At 41.0% G+C, this 27312-nt stretch overlaps 1 protein-coding gene and 1 long non-coding RNA gene across 3 annotated transcripts in view; one reads left to right on the plus strand and one right to left on the minus strand.

The window, feature by feature from the left end:
- The window catches only part of ramp1 (receptor activity modifying protein 1), a 65152-nt gene extending 50307 nt beyond the window's left edge, over positions 1–14845 (plus strand). For both annotated transcript variants that reach the window (XM_031746677.2, XM_031746678.2), the window contains exon 3: positions 13304–14845. In XM_031746677.2, coding sequence (XP_031602537.1) covers positions 13304–13559 — 256 coding nt within the window. In that variant the 3' untranslated portion in view covers positions 13560–14845. The remainder of the gene's footprint in view (positions 1–13303) is intronic.
- Positions 14846–17720: 2875 nt separating this feature from the next.
- LOC120433407 lies at positions 17721–27228 on the minus strand. Its single transcript, XR_005608525.1, has 4 exons — positions 27063–27228; positions 25893–25996; positions 19606–19749; positions 17721–17991 (listed from the first exon to the last, which is right to left on the minus strand). It is a non-coding gene; the product is annotated as an uncharacterized LOC120433407 (long non-coding RNA).
- Between the last annotated feature and the right edge of the window lie 84 nt (positions 27229–27312).

Below are 27312 nucleotides of genomic sequence, written 5' to 3' on the forward strand. Positions count from 1 at the left end.
AAACACATATGGAACGTAACAAAGACACAACCTGGAAGTGGTGCAGAGTTTTAATTTTATATATTTTTTTTATTTATCTTGTTTGTCAACTTTTGTCTCTCCATCCCAACCTGTTTCATATCGATTTATTCAGGATTATCAGCAGTACTCGGCAGATGGGGGAACCCTGAAGCAGTGGCGGAGCGGGGGGGGTGGCTTACTGGGCTTAAGCCCGGGTTGTTTTTTCAGAAGCCCGGGGTCTTTTGAAGTGTATTTTTTTCATAGTTAGATGCCTGGCTGACAACTGCATAAAACAAAACTACACACAATATTCGAAGCACATAGTGCACACTGTGGGAATTTACGACTGTGCGTAAATCCCCCCTAATATTGGTATGATCCGAGCTCAGGCACTAAGCGACTGAGCGAGGGGGCGGGGGGAGCCGCTGCCTAGGAGTGCGCTTTTGGAGAAACGGAGCCAGGCAGACAGAGGAGAACTGAAGTTTGACCAGGTACCAAAGCAAATCATTCGTACTGTACAAATAATATAAATATGACGGTGTATCACAAAAGATTGATATCAAACTGATCACTTGACCCATATTACGTTACTTGTTCTTCAAGTGAATCAACAAATGGCGAAATGAAAAGCCGAACAACAACAACGCTGTTTGTTTAGAGAGTCTTAGCTCACATGTGTGTTTATTTCATATTTTCAGTTGTTTCCCTCCACGGCTAAATAAATCGGTTTCAGTAATGTACTGATATACAAGAATGGACATAAGGGGCTTCTTTCAAAGAAAAAACTCTGGTAGATGTTATTTTATATATTATGCTTTGTGTGTTGTTCAGTATATTCCTATGCAAAACAAGAGGAATTATTATTCACAGTTGAAACCAGATATTTACATACACTTTATGGAAAACACAAGAACATTTTTTACTGTACAACATCAATTTAGAGTAAACTTGTTTTGTTTTGGATAAATAAATATTGAAATATCTTTTGAATTAGTTAAATGTCAGAATAAAGAGAGACAGAGCTGTCTATTTTTTATCACTTTCATCAAATTTAGGAGTACATATACACTAAGTTTATTGTTAATTAATAAGAAAACTCCAGACGATTCCATTCTGAGCTGAAGAAGCTTCTGATAGGTTAGTAGAGTCCATGTGAGTAAATTGGTGGCACAGCTGTGGATGCATATAAGGCAAAACACAGAGCCTGTTTCTTTGACATGGGAAAATCAAGAGATGTCAACCAAAACACCAGGAAAAGAACTGTGGAGCTCCATAAGTGTGGCTCAGTTTTGAATACAATTTGGTGCCATTTACAATTAAGAAATACAGATAGTTTCTCTCTTTACTCATAAAGTTAACAAATATGTTTTTATATTTATCAATCTAAAAAAATAAACATTTATTCTGATTTGATGTTACAATTAAAAAAGTGTTTGTGTTTTTATCTGACGAGTATGTAAATATCTGGTTTCAACTGTATATTTGATGATGTTGGTGTTTGGCTTGATTGTCAGCACAAAGAGGGAGAGAGAGGAACAGAGAGGGAGAGAGAGGAACAGAGAGGGAGAGAGAGAGAGGAACAGAGAGGGAGAGAGAGAGGAACAGAGAGGGAGAGAGAGATGAACAGAGAGGGAGAGAGAGGAGCAGAGAGGGAGAGAGAGAGAGGAACAGAGAGGGAGAGAGAGAGGAACAGAGAGGGAGAGAGAGAGAGGAACAGAGAGGGAGAGAGAGAGGAACAGAGAGGGAGAGAGAGGAGCAGAGAGGGAGAGAGAGAGATGAACAGAGAGGGAGATGGAGAATGAGGACAGAACAGAGATGGAACAAGAGCAGGTGACACACATGTTAGTCAAATGGTTGTTCACTAAAAGTATCACCGTATCATAGGTACTCATGTATCTCGTAGCTAGTGTTTCTTTTTAGGTTTGTTAGTTTTCAAATTCTATATTTATTAAGTTATGCAGGCTTGTTTGCACAACAAGGCTAAATAATTATATAAACTTTTCTGGTTCTGTCTTGGTTAAGTCCTAAGTAGTCCTGATTTTGAACTGTTGTAGTCCTGTTTTAATTCCGGATCAGTTCTGGGTCTGGTTGAATTGGGGTTTAGTCCTCGTGTCTTGATACAGCCCTGATTTTGTTCTGCCTTGCTGCTTAATTAAAAAACTAGTTTAAGGTGTCCTGCATATGTGATATGTATTTTTCTCTATATGAAGTCATTCTTTTTTTAACAAAACTCAAAACACAGCCTATTAATCTTTCAGTCATTTCTAACCCTGACCCTTACCCTAAACCTAACCATAACGTAACGGTAACCCTGACACTAAAACCACATTGGAGTTACATAAATGCCTTTACACTCATGAGGACGGGGATTTTGTCCCCATAGCGGCTGTTGGTCCCCACAAGCGGGGTTTAAACTACCAACGTTTGGTCCCCACAAAGATATATAAACATACTACACACACGCACGCGTGCAAATGTTAACTCTCAGACTTTCACGCAAACAGAGCTGACAGAGCAAATTTATACTTGAGCAGAAAACATACACAAGTACAAACACAAATGCAACTGAGTCTGTCTACACACACACAGACACACAAATACACACACACACGTCAAAAATAAACATCCTCACACACTCAAAGCTCCATCTGTTCACCCCATGATATGATGTTTGATTTGAAATGTATACGACGGCTGAGAGAAAAGAAAAGTGAAAAATATATAGAATCTGAGGGAGAACCATGTGACGGCGTGTGTGTATTTCAGCCAAAAGCAACAGAAAACGCTGCACTACCAGAACAAAAGCCACCTTTCAAACGTTGCTAAATATTTATCACTTTTCTTCTCGAGAGGGAAAGAAATTACACACAGAGGAGGAAAAGAGACGCTGGAGGTCCACAAAATAACAAAGTAGGAAGAAAAAGTAGGACATTTTGTCAGATGTCCTTGTAGAGAGTGTTTGACTTGTTTTCTTTGGATTTCTTTGGTTTGAATGGATTTCTTCTGTTTTTCTGAGATAATATCTCCAAGAATTCATAGCAGGAATATTTTCAACAATGAGTGTGAGTGATGAGGAGGTTTTTCTGGTTGACAGCTGAGTCCTTTCACAAGATTATACAGTTTGAGGTCCTCATAGATTTGTATCTGTGTGTAAAACCTTTAATTTCCCCGTCCTCAGCTTCAGCTGTAGCTCTTTGACGCTTGTCATCCCAGTTTTTCTTCAAGGGATCTCTTATATCTTATCGGATGTGACCGATGCGCTGTTGATCAAGACTGTTACAGCAGCGTGCGCTTTTTGTTTGATCTCCTCACAACACAACGGCATCTCTGCCGGTCGACTAACTCGTCTCCACAAAATGGAAGTGAAACAGATGATAAACACTCCCTGAATATAAATAATTAAAAACGTAGTAACGGCCTGACTCTGATGATCAGAGATAAACTCATCTTTGACTTTATTAACATCTTTGTCCACAAGCAACAGCTGAATACTTTCATAATTAACAGTGATTAGCAAGGGATGTATAAGGGTAGGAGTCAGAATGGTGTCTTATTTGAATCACCAGCCACTTTATTAGGTACACTGTTTTCCCTTTAGAACTGCATTAATTCTCTGTGGCACATGGTTCAGAGATTTTGGTTCACACTGACGTGATGCTGCAGATTCGTCAGCTGCACGCCCACAATGTGAATCTCTTTATCCACTGCATCCCAAAGGACCTTGAATGGATTGAGATCTGGTGACCGTGGAGGCCATTTGAGTGCAGTGAACTCACCGTTCAAGTAGTTTGTCTTGATTTGAGCTTTGTGACTTGGTGCGTCGTCCTGCTGGAAGCAGCCATCAGTAGATGGAGAGTGAATGATGCTCAGTTGGTACTAAGAGGCCCAAAGAGTGCCAAGAAAAGATTCCCCACACACCAACACCAACAGCCTGAACATCTGCTGGATGGATCCATTCATGCTGTTTACACCAAATTATGATCCTACCATCAGAATCAGACCAAGAAACATATTTCCAAACTTGTGATGTCCGATTTAGGTGAGCAGGTCCAAACTGCAGCCTCAGTTTCCAGATCCTCGCTGACAGGAGTGGCAACTGGTGTGGTCTTCTGCTGCTCATTAAATCACCTTCTTTCCTATTCTGATCTTCACCATGCCTACATGCGTAAATGCACTGAGCTACTGCCACCTGATTGTTTTTTTAGATATGCTTCATGGCAACAAAGTGTCCATTGAGCATGTTTTGGATAATTTAGTGCTGATAAAATTTGTGATTTCTTAGTGCAGTTGTTTTGACAAGTGACCGATCCTCAGTTCATTCCCAGGAGACACAAATCCCTCTGGAGCTGCATCAGGAGGAGCATCAAGCATTAAGACAAATGTCCCAAATCCTGCGGTGGTGACGCGTTCATAAGCGAGCAGCTGAATTCAGCTTTCTTTAGAGTTCATAAAATTATTCGTGAGGAGTCGACTTTCACACGATGAGAGATGTGTCATCGTTTTAATACAGCTGCAGCGGTGTGAGCTGATACTTCCTGTTATAGTTTAAGGGCTGAACACTGCACAGGGTTTCATAATATTTTCCTCAGCAGTTATTAGGCTATATCTTTTGTCGTGATGATTGCAATTTAAGTAGGAAGAATATGGCATTCCCATTACAAAGTAATACCAGGGAAGTGCCTTTCTACAGATTTGATTGGCCGATCCATTCATCATGTGGCTCGGTGATGAGAAGCGAGTTGATTTGCAGCCAAGGTTTAGCCAGATTCAGTTATTTTTTCTCCCCGCTGTGCCGACACACCTACTGCCGGCCGGACTCGCTTCAGACATGAAAAACGGAGCTGCATTTCTTTCATGCGTGGTTACAGTCGACCTGAACTAACAGCAGCGGGACTCCAGGGACGCTCGTCACTCTGATTGTAATTTCATAGAGTGGTTTAATGCCACTAAATATAAACTACTCCTAAATATAATATAACTCGGAGGTCATGGGGAGTGCAACATTATACAGGAAACCAAGGCTATATTTTTTACTTTAACTGGATTTCCCAAGTGACATTTTCAGTTTGAGCTAAAAAAAAAAAAAGAAAGTCACTGAAAGTCAGCAGAGAATAAAAGAGCGTTTCTGCAGGAAGCATCACCCCTCCCCTCCCCTCATGCTGTGCGACTGAGGGAAGGTTTTCCCTGGATTGTCTGTCATTATTTTGTCACTATTTTTTTAATAATCCATCTAGATCTGCACCACCAACAAGTCTCCTTAGCTAATAATTAATTTTCCACTGACAGCATGACTTCCATGGCCGAGATAACGATGTTTGTTGTTCCAGTTACTGTGAATAACTCAACATGACAGCAGAGTCCCTCACAAAATACAAGCGTGCAGTGCGCCATTATTTTTTCATAAACGCCCCATCAATCTGCCGCCGTACCTGGACATTTTGCCAGCCCGACTCCTCATATTCCAGTCAGCAGAATAAAGGACCAGTTTTGAGCCAGCAAGTCACCGGAGCAGCGTCTCTGTGTGTTATTTTTACTTATTCATCATCTTTGGTTTTATTTATTCACTCTGCTCTTCTGTCAGCGGATCAAACTAGTTGAAGCAGCAGAGTCGTGTCTAATTCAGCTGCCCTCATGGTTTAAAAGCCTGACCCTCCGTCTGCATCTTGTGCCCTTCGCCTTTTCTCCACCTTTCCCTGCATGTGGTTCACAGATGGCCAGTGGCTGGATATTTCAGAGAATACAATTCTCTATACCGAAGCAGGTTACATAAGCACAAGCTGTGAAATTATTGTACATTTAGACATATTTTTCCAATCTCACACCCTTTTGTTATAAGTGAGTTTGGATACATCGTCTGTCTCTCTCTCTGTCTCACACATTCTGGGAATTCAAATGGATCAAATGAATTTAAAAAACCACTTGAGGTTTGACCATGCATACTTTAATTTATGCTGATGAACTAAACAACTGGCTTGTTTTATACACCAACACCTACACAGTGCGGATCAAAGTGAAATGTCTAGATGTGCAGTGCTTCGTTTGTGTTCCACATAAACCCCTTACCGATGTGTAGGGAGGATAAAAAGTTGCATAACGTTTGGCAAAGGAAGCAAAGTCGTATCTGCAGGATTGTGCTTGTGGCAGTGCTGCGGAGGGTGCGGGTGCTCGAGGCGTCACAAAGAATTAAAGGTTGTTGATAACCTACATAAGCTGATTTCTCTGCCTTGGAAACCCATGTTTGAAATTTGTTGTTACAGAAACGAAATGACAATATTAACGGATTCAGTTTTTGCTGATAGGCATGTCGACTAAAGCTCCGGTCTCATCACTTGTTTGTCTTAGACAACAACAAATAAAACGTGACTCCTCACAACCTTTTCTGAACTCCATTTTCTCTTTTATCCACCTCCTCACGTTTGACTTCAGAGAATACTTTAACCTTAAAAGAAAAATGCCGCCTGTACAAGCTTAGCATGTGATTACTGCCCATTGTAAAGCGGTTTTAAATAGCAGCAAGAGCGAGAGGCTTCGTTGCTGTTTGTAATAGCAAGCCTTGCATGAAGCTATCTTAATTCTTTGTTTAAATGAGGCAAACCATCTCTGTAAACCTTCTCCTCTCAGTCCTGGGATATAAGCTGAAATGGAAAATTGAAGCGGACTATTTTTGTGTTTCCTAATTTCTGAGTAAACTCGATACCCTCGCATTGGTTAAGCTCTGTGTTGAAAAACTCTTACATGCATATTTCAGAGCTTACATTTTTGGGGTGAATTTAAATGTGTGTTTCACTGTAAGCAAGGACCAGGACGAGAGGCCCTCAGCTCTGTGTCTCCGTGCTTAGACTGCTCTTAATCCAGATCTCTTAAGAATACAGTTTAGTAACTGAATATGATTTATTGAGAATTAAATTAAGCTACTTGCTAATTACCCTCTGATGACCCAGCAGAACAGAATACCAGCAGTGGTGGTGAAGATGAAGATGGAGGCTTGGATGGAGCTCTGATTGAGCAGGGTGAGGTGGAGATGAGGAGGAGGCACAGACTGACGGAGGAGCACTGAGAGTTAAAGCACACAGGCTGATTGGCTCACAGAAGGTGGGCAAGAAAATGAAAGTGATGTAAAGAAAAGATTAGCTGCCGAACACCAAGGAAGCAGGAAGATGAGAGATTGCACATCTTCCATGTTGAACTCACACATAAGCTTTATTTAAAGCAGAGCAGGGTTGGTCACCAAAATTTACCAAAAAAGGTTAGGGGGAAAGTAAAAGCCAGCTTGGTTAGGAGCCCGCTAACTAGTGTTAATATATAAGGAAAATACAAAAGTTTCAGTCACTGAAAGGAAAAAAACTCACAGTACTTCTTGGACTGACTATTATTACAATGAACCAAAAGGTAATCCATAATATCTGCTATATAATCGCATTAAGAATGATCAACACCTGAGACACAGGTGACCAGTTCAGTTCAGTTCAGTTCAGTTCAATTTTATTTAGATAGCAGCAGTTGCCTTAAAGCACTTTATACTGTAAATATCCCACAAAAATACAGAATCAAACAGCACTTTGGTGACAGTGGGAAGGACAAACTCCCTTTTAACAGGAAGAAACCTCCAGCAGACCCAGGATCAGGGAGGAGCAGCCAGCTGCTGCGACCGGTTGGGGAAGGGGGAGGAAGATTGGGCAAAAGGCACACTTTGGAAGAGAGCCAGAGATTAATATCAACTAATGGTTAAATGCAGAGAGGTGAGTGCAGGAGAAACAGTGCATCATGGGAAGCTCCCAACAGGGTAATTGCAGCATAACTAAGGGAGGGTTCAGGGTCACCTGGTCCAGCCCTAACTATATGCTTTAGCAAAAAGGAAAGTTTGAAGCCTAATCTTAAAAATAGAGATAGTGTCTGTCTCCTGAATCCAAACTGGAAGCTGGTTCCACAGAAGAGGGGCCTGAAAACTGAAGGCTCTGCCTCCCATTCTACTTTTAAATACTCTAGGAACAACAAGTAGGCCTGCAGAGCGAGAGCGAAGTGCTCTAATAGGGTGATATGGTACTACAAGGTCATTAAGATAAGATGGGGCCTGATTATTTAAGACCTTGTATGTGAGGAGCAGGATTTTGAATTCAATTCTGGATTTAACAGGAAGCCAATGAACGGAAGCTAATATAGGAGAAATCTGCTCTCTCTTTCTAGTCCCTGTCAGGACTCTTGCTGCAGCATTTTGGATCAGTGGAAGGCTTTTCAGGGAGTTTTTAGGACTTCCTGATAATAAAGAATTACAGTAGTCCAGCCTGGAAGTAATAAATGCATGAACTAGTTTTTCAGCATCACTCTGAGACAGGTTTTTACAGATATTGCACAAAAGTAATATATATTGAGAGAAAGTTGCCCATGTTAATATAATAATAATAATAATCTTTATTTATAAAGCACACTAAAAAACCAAGGGTATACCAAGGTGCTTGACAAAAATAAAATAGGAAAAGGGAGATGGGAGGGAAAAGAGAAAGGACCTGGCACGTATCAATTATAAAACCTTGACAATCATAAGATATAAAAGTAGTTCACAAGCATAACGGATAAAAATGTACCAACGCACACCAAGTGTTAACTAGGTGGAAAGGCAAGATTAAAGAAATAAGTCTTCAGCCGTGATTTAAACAGAGGCAGAGAGTCAGACGCCCGGATAGACACAGGAAGGTTGTTCCATAAGACCGGGGCAGCTACAGCAAACGCGCGGTCACCGCGAGACTTCAGCCGAGAGCGAGGTTGCTCCAGAAGAATTTGGGTAGCAGATCTAAGTGCTCTGACAGGAGTGTGTAACCTGAGAAGCTCATTGAGGTAGCTCGGCACCAAATTATTAATGGTTTTGTAGGTGAAAAGTAATATTTTAAATTGAATACGGTATTTAATTGGAAGCCAGTGCAAGCCAGCAAGAACAGGAGTGATGGAAGAAAACTTCCTGCTACCTGTCAAAAGGCGTGCTGCTGCATTCTGGACAGTCTGCAATCTAACGAGAAGGGTGGAGGAAAGGCCAATGTAAAGAGAGTTGCAGTAGTCCAACCTGGAAGTCACGAATGCGTGAATGAGTTTATACAATATACAGTGCATAACTTAGTACAATGTTAATACGGTTCAAAATACAATTGAAATTGATGTATAGTTGCGATTAAAGGGGACATGGGGATATTTTAACTTTGGCCTCACAGACTTTAACTTTGTAGTCAGCCTCAAGTGGCCGTCTAGGGAACTGCAGTTTTGGTCAGTCCTACAAGAAAACAGAGAGGCTCCTAAGCTGCTTCCTTGTACACACTGTTTGATTTTGTACACCAGATATAAACCCCCCAAGGAGTTTGTGTCTCCTTTTAGAACTGAACCAGAGATCTTTCAGTCGTAAGGCAAACATGTAAAGCAAACACTAGTTTGGGGTCATGCCCACATTGGCTTCAGTCATCAGACAATCTGATTTTGTAGACTGCTCCTGACTGCACCATGTTTTTCTGTGCTTCTTAGGCCATTCTGTCTTTTCTTCCTTTTGAGTTGGAAAACATTTAATCTGCAATAGAAGCATAAATGCGTTCAAAGCACCTTGCAAAACTTACCTTGCACTTACCCTATTAGAGCAGTTTGAAATGTCACAACCTGTATGCCGAGTTTAGATAGTGCTGAAACTGAAATAGTATACCATTTACTTTCAAAGTGTAGTGTGTATAGCAGCCAAATGGCCTCCTGACACACGGGCTGAATCACTCTTTTCTCTGTTGCATAAGATTTTATGATCAAATGAAATGGTGCCTAACAGAAATTACACCGAGAGCTGCATTTAGCAGCCTGCTGAAGCGCGTGCATGCAAACACACACGCTCCATACTGTCGGGTTTAATTTGACGCTAACCTCAGCGACGCGGGGTGAACTGGTAACCACCTCCATCTCTGTGTGTGCACTGCCCCTGCCTCGACTCTGTTGTGCTTTCTTTCACTCAGTGACTCATAAGCATCCCCTAAAACCCCAGTGCTCATTAGGCCAGCAGCAGGACCAATGTTGTTTTTTTTAATCTCTGCTGCAAATGATTTGTAGGACTTCAAGGAAACGGTCGAGGAAGGAGGTACACACCCAGACAAAGTGAACTTGCTACCTACAGCAGCACACAGTGCTTTGTAGTGCTGGTGCCGTGCCAAGCTGCCCTGAGCTGTTTGCATCTGTAAACCTTCCACAAAAGAAGAGCTCGTGTTGGGGCTGCATCGTCAAAAGCGCTTCACCATTAAACTAACACGTTAAAAACAGAGAGCACATATTCAGTACTTGACACGCTGATTAGAAGTAGCGATCCATCCACAGAAAATCATCATCTAACCTTTTAATTCCCCTCAGAGCTCTAAGCGCATTTAAGTCTCTTTCTTGTTTTATGGTCTGCAACCTTACTCTTTTAGTTTAGTCTCAGAGGTCTCATTAACCAAATTTCTTGCCACAGCCGACAGCTGTTTTCAGCAAAATCCTCAAATAAAGCTGCTGCACGCTACCCGCCCAGCATGAAATGGCAATAACAGTGAGCGACTAGTTAGTGAACAAAGTGGAACAGTAAGCTGCCGGACGTCTCCCTCAGGAGGCGGCGAAAAGACAGAGCTAAAAGGAGAATAAAGTGTAAGGTGGCCTGAAACGGGACTCTGGGTGAATGCTAATGTTGGCTGAATGTCCGAACACAAATATTATGGTTTGGTTCATAGATGAGTGGAAAAAGTTACTTTATAAGATAATGCCACAGAGTTTGGCTTTTTCGCAGCGCTGAGGGGTCAAAGGTGGAGCAGGTGGAGCATTAAAAGCGAGCTGTTTATTGTGGCTGATGGTAAAAGGCAAAAAATAAAAAGGGAAACTGAGAACTATAAATAAAACCAAAACTTGGAGAACATGTAGAAAAAACCGAGGGAGGAAGAACACGCTGGCCGTTTATCAATGCCCAAGTACGCGAGTACGTACTCGCGTTCTCGGTGAGTACGTACCCGCCGAGAACGCGAGCACGGACTCGTGGGCCGTTTCTCAATTCTCAAGTACGCGAGCACGGACTCGTGATTTGTACAGTCGGAACACCAGCGTACGTGATGATGTCACAGGGCCGGAGTTTTTACTGCCGTCCCCTCTTAATGTAACTGTAAGTAACATGTTATGAAGCTTAACTTTAATCACAGCCAAACCAGTTTACTCAGGAACAAATAAAACACTGAAATAAACCAAACATTAACATTTAGAAGTGATCTAAGTGACTTATATATCATTTTTAACCTCAGTAGTGAAACCTCTATTAATAAAAATAGTGTACATGTACATACGTGTACATACCTTAATAAAAACAAGCAGGTGAGATGTTAGAACGCTTTTATTTCTATTCTAGTGGACACTCAATACTATAGACAGCTGCTGGGGTTTCTTTAACCTGAGTAGTGAGAAGTCCGCGAGCGGGGGGGGGGGGGTTGGAGTCCGCTGTTGAGTTTTGGACGAAATGCATTCTGGGATATTTAGCTGTCCCAAGTCTACACCGATGCATGCTCGATAAAACGGGCGGATCGAGAACACATCCGGGACTTTTTCGCGTTCTCGGCGTGATGCGTGCCAATTGGAACAGTACTTGGTCTCCGACTGATGACGTATCACGAGTACACGAGAACGCAAGTACGCACAAGTACGCATATTGATAAACGCCCACTGACACTGGAGAGTGTCTCACACACAGCTGAACCAAATCATAGAAGACAAGACAAGGGAAACAAAACTAAATGTGACTTTCAAAGTAAAACAGGAAGTGCAATAATTACACAGGAAGCACAAAGATATGAATGAAGTAACTACAGGAGACCTGACTCCTGAGACTAAATACAGTAAGAGGAAAAAATGCACGAAACAATATAAAGCACACCGATAATTTTAATAATAAAGTTCTGTTAGTGCAACTTTGGAAGATCAATAAGAGACTGGCAGCACAAATAATTTTTGTTTTTATATTTTTCTACATGCTAAAGTTATAGAAGTAGACAGGAACATTTAAAGATGTTAGCCTGTGCTTTCTATTTTTCTGATTATTAGAAAAAAAAAGATCAGGTATGTTTTTCTGCACTAACACAAGCCGCACCTGTAAAGATGTTCCCCAAACCAGCTTCTGACAGGAGGCTCTCCTGAGTGCTAGCATGCCATTAGATAATTGCATTAGCTTGCGGGGTTAAAGGTTATCTTGTAAAAATGCCTGGCACAGAATCCAGCACATCTTATCTGTGTAAATTCCCCACAGTGTGGAAGGTGGTCCTAGATGTGGTCTCAGAAGTGTAATGGATTTGGAATCGGAGCAGCCCGCACTGTAACAGCGCTGTGCCATTTTCAAGTTTAACGGTCTCCTTTATTTACACAAAGATGTGGGGAGGCCGGCCGCGTCAGTACAGCTGCTTGCACAAAGAGACAGAACAGCTTTGTACTTGATATGAAAACCTCCTTCTACCCTAGAAAATGTCCCAGAATCACTCCTGAGTGAAAACACTCTTAACTATCAGTCTGGGCTGTCTAGCCATCCTGTCTCCTCGCCGAGGGCATCGCCGTCCTCAGATGTCTCCAGCCCTTGCACAAATGATTATGGATGAAACATACTGGATTAAATCAACTATAGAAAATTAATTTAAATCACATAGTAAATTATAGTAGTCCATAATAATCAATCATAAAGGTAAATGAATTTATAAAACTTTTCATTAAAAACATTCTAATATAAAAGTTTGATTTTTCTTCTCCATCCATCCATTTTCTTCCACTTATCCAAAAGAGGGCTGGAGCCTCATCCAGCTGTCATAGGGTGATTTTGAATCGCCAGTTAACCCCAGGATTAACCTGACCGTGTATGGATTTTGGTTAACTGGTGAGTGTTTAACTGGGAGGAATTGTGGAAGGAAGCCGGAGTAATCAGGCAGGCACAGAGAGACCCCAGACTGGAGTCAAACCCAGGGCCTTCTTGCTGTGAAGCGATGGTGCTAACCACCGCATTGCCATGCCACCCATTTTTTTCCTTCTCATTCTTTATCAAACCTGGTGACAGCTTCTGTTAACTAAACCAATTAACTTGACGCAGCCAATAAAATCTACACGCAGCAGCTGTCACGTTAGCAAGGAAACTGGGTGCTAGCTTGGCTGCAGATGATCGGGATCTGCTGTTGCCTGAAGTTCATGATTGAAGTTTGAGTGTTGACAGGATGTAGCGACACTTCCTGTTGGGTAAATGTATAGCGAGTTTGTTCTGCGTCTCACTTTGCTGCCTGCTCTGTTTTGTTTTGTCCTGCAGGCTCTACGAGGAGCTGACAAACTGCACGTACTTGGTAGCGCTGAAGATGGACTGCTTCTGGCCCAACCGGCTGGTGGATGAGTTCTTCATCCGCATCCACAGGCACTACTTTCACGACTGCTCTCTGACCGGACGGCTTCCCATGGACCCTCCCAACCGCATCCTGGGTCCGTTTATTGTTGTGCCCATCCTGGTCACCCTTCTGATGACGGCACTGGTGGTGTGGAGGAGCAAGCGCAGTGAGGGGATTGTGTAGGAAGGAAGAAGTTCCCAAGACTCAAGACAAGAGGTGCTTTCTGTCACGCCACTCTCACCTTCAGTGACCAAAGAATCTCTTCTCCTGAGTGTCAGTGTTTGGGTAAAACACAAAGGACCAGAATCTCTATATCATGGACCCAGAAGAGGAAATAAATGAGACTAAAAACCATATACTACTTCAGTGATGCTTCATTGTATCCACACCAGAGTGAAGGCTTTACAGCTCCTGCTCCTTCCACATGGATTGAAGTCATTTCTTTGGTTTACAGAGCACAAAGGTCACCTGCATCGGGTCTGGACCAGAACAGGAAACGGCTAAAAGGACATTGTAAACACAAAAATCTCTTTGCTGAGAGAAATTGCTTGCAAATCATTTTGGATGTGATGCTAATCAATTTACACACATGCACACACACACACACACACACACACACACACACACACACACACACACACACACACACGCAAACAGGAGTTTTACAACTATTCTTGGAAACCATGAGCATCACCTCACACATCAACAGAGACTCAAACGACGAGGATACAGCAGGAGACAAAGTTTAGATTTCTGTTAGGGAACCCAGGGAAATGAACTGTGTGTGTATGCAGCATACCATAAATATATACACTATATACAATGTGAGATTGTCTTTGTAACATAACCGAGACAACAAATTATAGGTCAATACATTTATTTCTGTCAGATATTAAATTTTGTGATTTCTTGTAGTCGCTTTAACAGACGTGTGTATTATATTTATATATATAATATACAGTTTATTAATCATGCATATGCTAAAGCAACACAATTAAGAGCAGAGACATCCTGACTCATATGTCAGGACTGCATCTCGATCTTTCTTCGCTTGCAGGGATTGAGGCCCCGATTTCGAAAGGACTTTGATGATGTTGTGTTTTGCAGCTTCCATCAGGGATTAAAAAAACAAAAACAAGAGCAAAGACTTGCAAACTCACAATGGAAAACTCACAGAGAACATAAAGCAGTGGGTTAAGTTAGCCAACAAACACCCCTGCCAAATGTTGCCATAGCCTAAAGCAGAGTTTGTCTATCGTGAACCTTAGGCTTCAATCGATTCATGATCTCCAAGTGCGGCAGAGTGTGCCGTGCAATCTGTTTCCTCATTGATATTTTCAAATGCTCTCTTCCCTTTATAGATTCATTGACCTGTCAGAAACACACCCACACTTTCCTGACACGATCTTTTCTTGTTGCTTGTGCCAAAAGTTCTTGGAAAAATAAAGGGCGGTGCTTCTTGTGTCTAATTTTCTGTTGGAGTGACTTCTGTTGACTGGTTTTAAATATCTATGTCCAAGAAGCAAAGTTCAATAAAACGTCTGCTTAATGTGTCTGATACACTTGGGAGTTGCACTTGTGTTTCTTATGAGATGTAAATAGTGCAAAATGCTCCTGGATGTGTTAAATATTAATCATGAATCCAGCATTAATATATGCAGGCCTTAGTGCACCATGCTGAGTCATAATGAATGCACTTGGTTCAAGCGTGTGTCATTTGCTGAAGTGTGAAACATGTGAAAGAGGAAAAACTGTTAAATAATGTATAAACAAAGCAAGAAGCTCCTGTTTATATAGAAAAAGCTGTTTTGTACTCAGTAATTACTGATAAATGTAGCAATTAAATCTCATCAAGATCTTGTTTTCACACAAAACCACTGGGGAAAACATAAAATGAGCATGTGAAGATGCCAGATATGAATTATTTGTATTGGTGCTCTCACAGGAAGCCCAACCAATAATAGAGCCACAAGATAAACTTCTTGTTCTTTACTTGTCTTTTTGCTTGATGAGAGTAACTAGAGACAGCGGCAAGTCTCAAATAATTAACAAAAAGACCAAATCAAGTCTCAAGTGTTTCGAGACGTCCAGCAACTTGATTTGACCAGACACCTGGTCAAGTGTCTGGTTGTTCAAGAGAAATCCAAGTCAAGTCTTAATTTAATCTCATCAACAAAAGACCGAGTTGAACTACTCTTGACAAATGGAAGTCGAGTGTTGTTCAAGTGCACACTGCCTTTAAGGTAAGTCAAAATTTTGAGTGTTGAAAGATATGTTCCTGTGTTAGCAGTTAGCACTGCAACTCTGTCTGATAAGTAAACACTCCAGGTGCCTGCAAACTACTGCTTTCTTCATTTAGTGAGGACTGTGGGGTTTTTACTTTCTGGGAGTCAAGTCTCTAATAGCTAAGGCCACATCACGACTTAACTGTAGTCATAATCTTACAATAGCACATAAATCTCATTTGTCCACTTACAGAGAAAAAAAAGAAAGAGCTTTCCCCTTCGAGCCCCTGTCATTGTTGTTATACAGGAAACGTTTGAAGACCTTGTTCAGAACGTGATCCCAGTAACACCAGTAATACACACAATGTGTTTTTGGCTCCTTGCTGCAGCTGTATTGGCCACAGAGAGATAACTGTCACACTTTATAGACATACATTCCAGACCTGTAGTTTGGAATGGTGGTAGTGGCACAGATATAGATATGGAGTTTGTTCATTCCACACTGGGGAAATTCAAAAAGCAGCAAAAGGCTCAGAGAGAAAAAGTTAATTACAGATATATTTTTTTTAAAAAGATTTAAAAAAAAAAAAATTAAAATTAAAAATAAGAAAAAATGTGTACAACTAACAAAACGCAAAAACTATGCAAGAGTAATTTATACTATTTACAAATGATTGATATAAAATATTTGCATGTATATTGTTGCAGGTAACTTTTGCATGTGTGCATTGTGCAGTCTGACTGCTGTCGCGATGAAGGACCTGCGATACCGCTCAGTCTACAGCTGAAGGAGCTCCAGAGTCTGCACTATGCAGGGGGTGAGGAGTGCAGTCCATAATGGACATCAGCTTGGCTAATGTCCCCCTCTCACCCGCCTCCTCTATGGTTTACACTAGTTTAAATTGGCATCAAAGAGCAGATTCATGAGCTTCACCTGGTTGCTGGCAGCAGCAGCAGCTGCAGTGACTCCAGACATGCTGGAAAAGTATGGGAGGAGTTTGACTGCGCATGGACATAATCCGTGAGAGGGGTACACGTTGAGTACTCGTGACTATTGTTTTGTATGTAAAGCTTTATATTCGGCCGTGTATTTTAAAATTTCTCGTAAGCATCCATGTCCATTGCTTTAAAAAAATACAGCCTGTTAAAATCAGATGATTCTTTTTTACTCACCCCGTATATACACAGCGACTACACATACATCTAGTTCTGACCACCTTCGACCTCAGCCGGGTTTAATCAGCCAAAATGATTAAAAGCACTTTTGTGGGTGTGCAGGTTGTTGCTCCACCGATGTGACATCGATTCCATTTTGGCATTTTGCGTGTTATTCATTCTACAGCCCATTTATTTACTGTTGCTGAGAATAAAAGAATAAAAGGCCTTCTTTGTTATTTTAATTAACACCTGATTATCATTTCTGGCTAAGCGATCTAACACTGAGAAACATGGTGTTCAGGTAAAGTCTCTTTGATGTACCAGCAACCTTCCAGTTGTATTAAACATGAAGCAGTTGAGAGTGCGTTTTTAACTGCAGTCTGTCTGTCAGAGTGGTTCGTTATCATGCTGAGATGTAGTCATGCGGTCAGTGGTTAATTGAAATCAGGAAGAAGAAATGGATATGGTTAAATCCTTGAGTGCAGGAGCACCAAAAGCCCCAGCTTATAATCTTTATATGTAATGTATTTGTAATGAGGTAGCTTTATGGTGTGGTCCAAGAAATCATTGTTGCAGCAGCTGCTGTTTTCCTCCCAGGGATCTGTGCTTGTTTACTGCATTAGTTAATACTGATCCAGAAAACCAATGCTAGCAAGCTAACTGGAAAACACATTTACACAAACGTGCATTCTTATGAAATAATGCAGGAATACAAACTTTATGTGCTTAAGAGTTTCAAGGACTCACTATCAGACATAACCTTCTCCGCCCACTCTAGCTGACCTTATTAATGAGTTAAAGCTCCCTGGTGAATAATTTATGGAGGAGAATAGCAACCTGAGGAGATTCAAGTGCAAAATCCACGTGAGTGCAACAGCAGCAGATACACTTACATTAACAAATGTGTACTGCGCAGATTTGATTATTTAATGACCAAGGACACTGAGTGGGTGGAGGTCAGAAGGCTCATATTCAAAGTTGCAAAATTGGTTTGTCTTCCAGCAGATGTTGCAAAAAAAAAGACATGTTTGAACCCTTACTGGAAATATTGAAAGTTCACGAGGTCTTGCCACTCTTCAGTCTTCGGGCCACTTTTCTGTCAAGAAAGTTTAGTTGCTCTCCAGAGACGTGCAACACTGGAGAGGCTTCCGTTTACTTTCCTTGTCCTGATATAAACAGAACTGCTCTCGTGAATTGCAGCAGAGACATTTTGCACTCCAACAACAGAGTCGCTGCGAAAGGAAGAAGCACATGAGCCATGAGGTTAGAGATCTGTGGATTGTATTTCAAAGACGGGGCACAATCGATCTACAGTAGATGAAAATTACAGCTCCACACAACCTTCGGTGTTTGCTATTGAGCATGATGTGTGGTGCTTGGGTGAACGTAAACATCTGTCTGCAGTTAAATTGCTCTGCTTGGAGGGGAACATATATCCAGCAGCCACAACATTTAAACCACCTGCCTAATATTGTGCAGGTTCCCCCTCGTCCTCAGGGGAGGTTTTGGCAGCACACCTCAGCTCGTGTGGATCGGGCTTTTTCCGGCACATCCCACAAATTCTTGATTGGATTGGGATCTGGGGATTGTGGAAGCTGTATCGAAGTGTTCCTTGTGCTGTTTCTGTCCTGCTGGGGTTAATCTGCTGCCCGAGGAATGCTGCGGGGACCTGGTCTCTAGCAATTTTTATACGTTTCTAAGTTTGACATACATCTATTGCTGAAATGAGCATTAAAAGTTAATGTCAGTGATATATGTGATAGTTTTCTCTTGTTATTTTCATTCGTCTTTAATACAGATCATGAATTTTCAACTTAGATATGTAACTGCAGGACAGTGAAATGTCATGAATGAAGTGCGAGTGTCTGACCTGCTGTGGGTGAAAGAGGAAGATCAGATGTTGTTGTGTAACTCTTTCAAGAAGACAGATCTAAGACAGCCCGTCTGATTTCTTGCAAAAAACATTTTAATGCACATAAATACTTAACAGGTGCAGGTTTTGAATGAAGACATGAATGCTTGATGAAACTTTGTGCCCGATTCATTTATGTCACCTGCAATTATTCACGACTGCAGACGAGCATGGAAATGTGAAAGAGAGCTACTGTGAAGAATTTCAAGTAAACACACTGAGAGCAAAGGTGCTTCCTATAACTGTGAATAGCTTTTCTATGCATGATGTTTCTCATAACTGTAGTGAAGAGCTTCATTTATTCCTTTTAATTCTGTAATTAAAAACTACTCTGTAGCTTTCATTTACAGTACGAGACTAATTATAATAACGATCAAACTAACAGTTTTTCTGCCCTGCAAAATTAAATGTACGTGTAAAAAAGCCTGAATGGATGCTGGTATCACTATCTGCCATCTAAAGTCCAACTTATTTCCTTGACTCTCTGTGAACCTTGTCATCAAACTGGGGAAAATATTAGACACCTCCTCTTGAGTGACTTCAGCAGCCCATTTAATTTCCTCACAGAAACATTATCTCTACCTCAGAACGCTTGACAAGCTATAGGGGTACAATAGGAGGATGCTGTTGGGCGCCAAGTGGGACTTCTGCGCCTGCTGAAACTAATTAACAAGAAAACTATGCTTGAAACCTCATTGCTCGTGAGGTCATCGTCATAGAAGGCAACAAACAGGAAAATATCCATTGGTGTATTTATAGAAACATCCTGCCAAGTCAGACAGACGTGGCCTTTATAAAGCTGGTGAAAACTCACCTTTTCGGGGTCCTGGAAAGCAATTGGTTCATAAATGCATGTAAAACTTGCAGAGATAAAGAGATAAAAGGTTTAAGTTTAGAGAGCTGCCACAGCTGAATAAAAAAAGCCGTTTCTCACCACATTTGTTGTTTTTGTCCATGTTAGAGCTTTATCAGTTTTCACACCAAGCTTGGAAACAACTGGCTTGACACAAGATGGAAGAGGACTCAAGTCAGGAGGTGGAACACCTGGATCAATCCAGACTGCAACACAGCACAGCTCCTTTGGGATGTGGAGAAACAACATTCCCATCACAGGTGAAAAATCTGCAGCAACTGTGTGATGCTGTCACGTCTGAGGATTACTTCAGTACTCAGTTAAACGTAAGCTCTAAGACTGTTGTGACTGTGCGTGAAGGCGGACCCATATACAGTCACGAAAGAGGATAGATTCAAAAAGGAGAAAGTAATTCATTACACTACTTATTACATCACAGTCCCACACACAAAGCCCTGTCCTAATGAGGACACACATACAACCTTTCTTTTAGTATTTACTTATGAACAAAAAGAAAAGTTGACAGACCTTAAAACAATTGCCACAGCGATTCTACTCTTCATGTTTCTACTAAGTTATGTTTCTGTCCTGGACACAGTTGCACTTTACAGTTATGCTCTTGTAAAAATAAAAGTAGACGGCGGTCTCTCTGCTGGAGTATGAATGCAATCAAGTACACTTGAATTCAATTAAGCCAGTCCAATCACATCCACTGTCTCATGGCTACTGTGGAAGCACAAATAAAACCATCCCCAAACTAGTACCAGTCTACCAAACTATATGTGGCCATATACAGGTGACCACAGGCAGTGCTAGTTATGAAATACTGTGTCAGTTAGGTTTAATATAACAGTCATTAAACTTCTCTGTAATCGAACCTGAACTATGGTTTGTTGTGAACCGCCAGTCAAAAGGGGCTTCGAACATTTAAATAATGACACCACAGAGAATCTCTCCATCTTAGAGTGAAACACAGGTTCATTTGAAACTTTCCTGCAGCCATTCCAGTAAATATCTGTGGGACAGAAAACGAGAAGAAAAAGAGAATCGCGGAGGGGGAAATGATGGAAAGAGAAGAATTTAAGTGCCTCATGTCAGGAAGTGCTCCAGCTCGCCTCCTCCTGATGTCCCCTCATGTTGATAATAGACCACCTAATGTCATTCACAGATGTCTGCTGGAGATGTTAATGCATGTCATTTTCATGGCTCGGAGCTCAGCTCGTCTGTTCCCAAGTGGCTCTGGTGTATTTCTGTCTTGTTCGCAACCTCCCAGTGGAGCCTCATACAACGTTTCAATCTGCCAACAGGCAGCTTGGGAGATTTGAACCTAACAAAGCACTGCCTAAAAGAAAGAAATTAACTTCTTGGGGTACTGTAGTATAACATCCGTCCATGATTCAATTACTCCATCTGGAATGTGCTGTGAAAAACGTGAAAAAACAAAATAGTAAATGCGTGTTCTCGGTGTAGCGGTCTTGATGTGTACATCTGCGAGTCATGCGTTGCCAATTTGTCTTCTCATAAGATTAAGTAGTTTCATCAGACCAGTCTCACGCTCTGCTCTCTGAAGCCTTACACTGTTCTGTCTCCAGAGATGGAGGAGACAGCAAGGCGGATGTAGAGTGCAGGAAAAATGGTGGGAGAGAGGAAGTGAAACAGGATATTTATGTATATATACACACATATATAAGTATTGAGCCACCCTTTATTTGGTACGACTACCTTTATTCTTCAGCCCTCTTAGCGCAATCATGAATAATTGCAGGTTTCTGTAAAGTCTGTAAGTATCTTCAGGAATAGTTCATGAAGTCAAACAAAGTTTTCTTTGGATGTTTCTGCCTTTTGCTCCCAAAGTGCTTCAGTAATGTTGCTGCTCTGGGGAGGCCAGTCCATCACTGGTATTCTTCCACTGTGTGTTTTTCTATCCAGTTATGCTTTTAATGCATTAGCAGTGATTGGGATCATTGTTGTGCTGTAAAATGAAGCCGTTGCCAATCAGATGCTGTCCAGATGGTGTTGCATGGTAGATCAAAATCTGCTTTTTGTGTTTGTAATTCCATTAATTCTGATAAAATTCCCAAACCACCACAGAGCTTCCCAGTGTGTTTTACAGATGACGATAGACACTCACTGTTGTACCTCTCCGGACTGCCTCCAAATATTGACAATTTCAACCAGAAACAGGACATTTGTATTCATCACTGCATCAAATCTGTTGCCACTGACTTTCAGGTCTTGTGACATTTGGCATACCAAGCCTTTTCTCCCTGTTTCCTTTCCTTAATAATGGCTTCTTGTGAGTCACTCTTCCCCACACCATTTCTGATCAGAATCAGTAAACAGCAGCATTTATCAACTGCTGTAGATCATTTTTTAGGCCTGCTAGTTTTATTGTTCCTCAGAACTTTTAATGACACACTGTGCAAAGATACATCAAGTTTTAAACTCTTTTCTTCCTGTCAAACTGTTATTTTTGGCATTTTTTTGTAAATTCAAGACATGATTTCAAATGAGTTCTTTTCTAAGTTGTCTCTTATGTGTAGACACAACAGTGGTTCATCCTTTTTTATGCTTCAGTGATTCAGATGTCAGTTAACATTCCTCTGTCAGGGACAAGGACTGGACTGAAAGTGAGGATACAAACAGCCAACGTCCAAAGGAAAACTCTGACAGACCCTGAGAAAGCCTGGAGAGCTATATCACTTAAAAATGAATTTTAAAATAAGAAGAACACATTTATAATATATCACTCATTAGCACCAGATGTTTCTGTGGGTGAGGCTGTACTCACATCAGGGATTGCTTGAGCACGACTGTCCCCCCTCACCACTCGTCTGCGCTCATGTTGCCCATAACGATCTACGCTCCAACTCGGTTCCTCTCTCGTGATTACTCTCTCTCTCTTTTAAACACTGGTTTGGAAAGCGCTCTTGCAGAGCAAGGGTTTCATGGTTTCATGCATTTTGTGGCTTAATTGGGGCAACAATCACACTAGTCACACAAACTGGACTTTGGGGGTGAAAATGTGCTCTGGCATGGTGCAGACTGGCCAGTGTGAGTACACCTTAAGAAACATTCATTTTTATCTGGTATCCTCTAAAGTTCCCCCCTAATTTCTATTTTAGCTTAACTCTCTATGATGAGGTTGAATTAATTGCAAAAACTGAAGCAGGGAAACAAAATGTAGTACAGAACAGAATTAATAAGTCTAAAGTCTTAGCATCCATTTATTTTCTCCAGTCTGCATGAACACCTGCATTTACAGAAACCAACTGAGACAACTTTGTGCCTTTTGAAACTAATTAGCAGCCAAACATTACGGGAAAATTCAGAAAATGCTTATGAGGTCAGTGGTGTAGGATGCCGCTTGCAAGAAAAGTCTTGGCAGAAATATTTCAGTCTTTGACGATTTGCATAACAGCAAAGAGTGGGAGGTTTTTCAGTTTATCCACATTATGTTTACTGAGGCAAAACACTGTTTTACAGAGAGTCCAGAAAATGCAGGATAAGTTTTTGTTTATGCTTCCTTATGTTAAAGCTGACAATATAATAAGAGTTCACTGAGCCCTGCACAGTCAAATTAATGGTATAATTATATGTATATGTAAAGAAAGAAATATGTTCTCACTTGAGACACCATCATAACACCATTTTCTGTCCTCACATTTACGTTGCTTGATAGGAACTGCTGTGCTAACGCAATTATGAGCACATGCTTGATTCCTGTAATTCCAGCACACATCGGTGACAGACAGCCTTTAAAGTTTAGATTATATTCCCTCGATATTCCCGGCATTAGAAGGACATTGCATTGAAGCTGCAGACAAAGGCGACTGTGGCATGATTCATTTTGTTTTTGTGACTGGAGCTTTTGTGTTTGGATTTATTTAAATGACAGCTGAAAGTCATTTTTCCTACAAGAGATAAGCTCAGTCAGTGCACATCACGCTGCAGGATGTGTGCAGTGTGGTTTGGCTTGATCATAATGTTGTTGTGGGTGATCATTATACTTTGTTAGAGATGTAAAATCCTGCACAGTGCTCACTGAAGTTAATGATTCAATGCCGGAAAAAACACACATATGGGTATAAACACATGTGCAGCTTGTGGGTGCTGTTGCATGGATTTTTTTTTTTTTTTTTGGCACATACTTTTTGATCCTCTCCCACTGCACAAAGCATTTCATGAAACTGAACTAAGTGGATCAGTTTTGCAGTTTTTTTATGACATCTGCATGATTAGGAAATGACTGTAAAGCTGCAGTTAAGCACTAATGCGAAAAGTACAAGCTCATCTGACATTAATGTTGTCCCGATTCAGCAAAGCAGCAGAGATATAGCGCTTTATTTAATTACAGTGATGTGTTCATTGCTTCTGTTTAAATTGGCATGGCTGTATGTATTACTCTTTGCAGTCTGCCAAGCTAATCTCACAGCACAATGAAACGCCTCCCACAGCTGGAGCAAGTGTGTGGGCAGCTTTTGAAACAGAACAAAAGGAAATAGAGAGGCACTTACTCTTAGACACACTGTGAAGCACACATAGACACGTGTGAGTCCATATGCATCTGCTCATTCACACGCACGCACGCACACACACACACACACACACACACACACCTGGACGTGCATAATTACATTCAAAATAGATGCAGTTCTTTCATGACGTTTCTCAGACACTGAAAACACAAAGGTGTCTAAAATGTGTGCCATTCACACATTCTACACACAAATGTGTGAATGTGCAGCAACAACAACTTGCCCTGTGACTGCAACTCTACAATCAAGAGAAGCTCAAGTTCCTTCATGTGTAATCTGATCTATAATCAGAATCAGTCATATTGATGGCACGCTTATTTAGGTTCAAGTTTATTCTGTGAAATATTGTTTCCTGCAGAGTTTTTCCTGTCAGATTACATGCAGAAGCAAGATTAATGCATTAGTGGATTATACTGAGCTTAAAATCAGAGTTGTCAGGAACACAAAGGGGCGTCTCCTGGCAAAATCTGTATACTCTGGCCAGTTGGTGAGGGGTTGCTGGAGGTTGCCAGCATTTGCCAGATGCAATGGACTGCACCAAAGTCCTCTTTGTGATTGTTTTGGTTGCTAGCAGATTTCCATATTTGCCCATAGTTTGCATTAAAAACACTCGCCGTTTACTCTTTAAACTGTCGTGAAAATTAAAAAGTGCGACACAAACTTGAAATGGAGAACATCACTATCAAAGTCAAAGGTTCTTTACATTGGAGGTTCTTCATTTCTAGTTCACGTTGCATCTTTCAGAGTCCCAGTACTGCTTGATGAGTAGTTTGCATTTGCGGATAAGTTGATATCTTCAATGCAAACTCCTGGGGACCATGGCAACCTGCTAGTAAACAAAGCAAGCTGCCAGCAACCTCCAGAAACCCCTCTCCTGCTCTCCTGCCACTTGTGGAATAAAAACGCTTTTCCCTTGCAAACATTGGTTACCGGGGTAACTGACCGGACTTTATGCTTCAGCAATCGATTTTACAGCAAACCACCAGAATCCACTTGCAAGTTGGTCAGTGAATACGACAGTGGTTTCCAAATGGTTGCTAACCGGTTTCTAGACCTGTGTGTGACTGGGACCGAAATCACCATGGTAACTAATGCTGAACACATAACCTACTCCAGAGCTTAGGTTTAGGTTTTAAATGCCCTGTTTTTATTTACAATGAGCTTATATTAAATACATTTTCTGCTTAAGATGTTCAGTGTCCTGTTCTGTTTGTATATGTGTTTTTTTTTTCTGCTGTTACAACCAAATTTCCCCGAGGGCCAATCAAGGATGATTCTGTTCTATTCTATTCTATTCTACATGCAACTTGTAAATTCACAACATACTAAAATCTGTGCATGAAAGGCAGCTGAAAAACTGTAGCAGTACAACCTGATTGCATCACGTTATCACTGGAATTTAAATGTATTCAGGTAGAAATACAGAAAATGTTTTTCACACTTGCTGGGACTGCCGCTGATAGATCGCAGATTGGAAAACCGATCAGTTACATTTGTAAGCTATATATCATTCATGCACTCGAGCCATCAACAAACGAAAGTGTTTTCCACATCTCCTTCATCAGCCTGTTGGAGAGTATAAGCAGTGAACACGCTGAAATGTGCCAAAGGTTTCAAAGCCCCGATGTTCAGCTGTCACGTTTGAAATAAACAGCAGCGCCAAGCGGTGAAATAAATAAACTCAGTATAACATTCTTCTTTTCAGCTCAGTTCACTTGTGATGATTATGAATTCACAGAATTAAAGGTTCTTTCTTGTCTTTTATGCCACATCCCTGTTCTGTTTTACTGTTATATTTCTTTAATATTCTTTATTTAGGCCCTTCATCACCTGTTCATCTGATCGGTCTGTGATGGGAGTAGGCAGCCCTCCATTGGTCCATTTTGCATGAAAGAAGAGTCAAAAAGTCCTTTTCATGAGAGCACGCTCAGAACCTGAGGAAGAAAGTTTGCAAAGGTTTGATTGCAGTTGTTGCTGCTTGTTACAGCCCGCTCTAGGGGTACAGGAGCGCCTGGGGGAAACAATCCAAACAGCCACCTTGATCCAAATTATGGCCAGGGCCGTAACACTGCTGTGAAAAACGTGGCCCGATCGGTTATTAGGGTTTAGGGGGCAATCACCTTTTCACACAGGGCCATGTAGGTTTGGATTTTTTCCCCTTAATCATAAACACTTTCATTTAGAAACTGCATTTTGAGTTTACTTGTGTTATCTTTCTCTCATATTTAACTTTGTTTGATGATCTGAAACATTTAAGTGTGACAAACATACAAAAAGAAGGGGGCAAACACTTTCTCACACCATCTCTGACGGGGTTTAGGTTTTGTAAGACAGATCACACAAAAAAAGGCTGGCTATGTTGAACTTGATAACAAAATGTACTAGCGTGCCTAATAAAGTCATGCATTTTTTGACAGTGAATCTATATCTACAATTTAATTAGATGTGTATGGTATGTTATTTGCTAGAATGAAAAAAATACTGATGTAACATATAGTAATATGCGGTATTATCTGCATGCCGTTTCTCAGAGAACATCTTTCCTCCAACTTATAAAACCAAGCTCAGCTCGAACTACTGAGACATGGTTACAGAAACATGTGACTTAAGAAAAGCAGAAATTCCTGATCTAAAAAGGAAAAGTAGGAAGGAAAACGCAGAGAAAAAGACCTCAGCTCAAACATTACATGACAGTCTAACTAATATTCCAACTGGGATTATACATTTCCTCACACAGGACCTCCATCACAAACACAGTCTGTCATGTTAACTTCTCAACCCAGAGATGAAAGTCGAAGGTTAAACTTCTGCAACTTTCAGTTTTCCTCTCATTACCAGCTGTGACAGCCAGTTGTTGTTTTCATGTGAGGAAAACTAAGCACACCCTTAATGTTTCTATATTAAGGAGGAGGGAACGTAACAGCCAGATGATTGATTAACTGATCGTTGGTAAGTGTTAAAGTCACAGTTTGCTGATCTAAAGTTCATAACACGACTCACCTGAAATGCTGCGGTGGGACTTTAAGGAAGGGCGTCCATAAACAAGTCAACCAGAAAATCACTTCAAGTTATTATTGCTGAAGCTATAATAACCTATAGCTTTAGCAATAATAAAGCCAGATGTTCGTAATGTTAACTGACTCAACACCAATCGGCAGCCATGGCTATCCTAACATTCAGGAGGCTCTGTGCATATTTCCATAAAAGGGATGTTTGACAAATCATTTGAACTAACAGACTGTGCGCATGC

This window comes from Oreochromis aureus, linkage group 16 (assembly GCF_013358895.1).
Source record: "Oreochromis aureus strain Israel breed Guangdong linkage group 16, ZZ_aureus, whole genome shotgun sequence".
Lineage (NCBI taxonomy): Eukaryota > Metazoa > Chordata > Actinopteri > Cichliformes > Cichlidae > Oreochromis > Oreochromis aureus.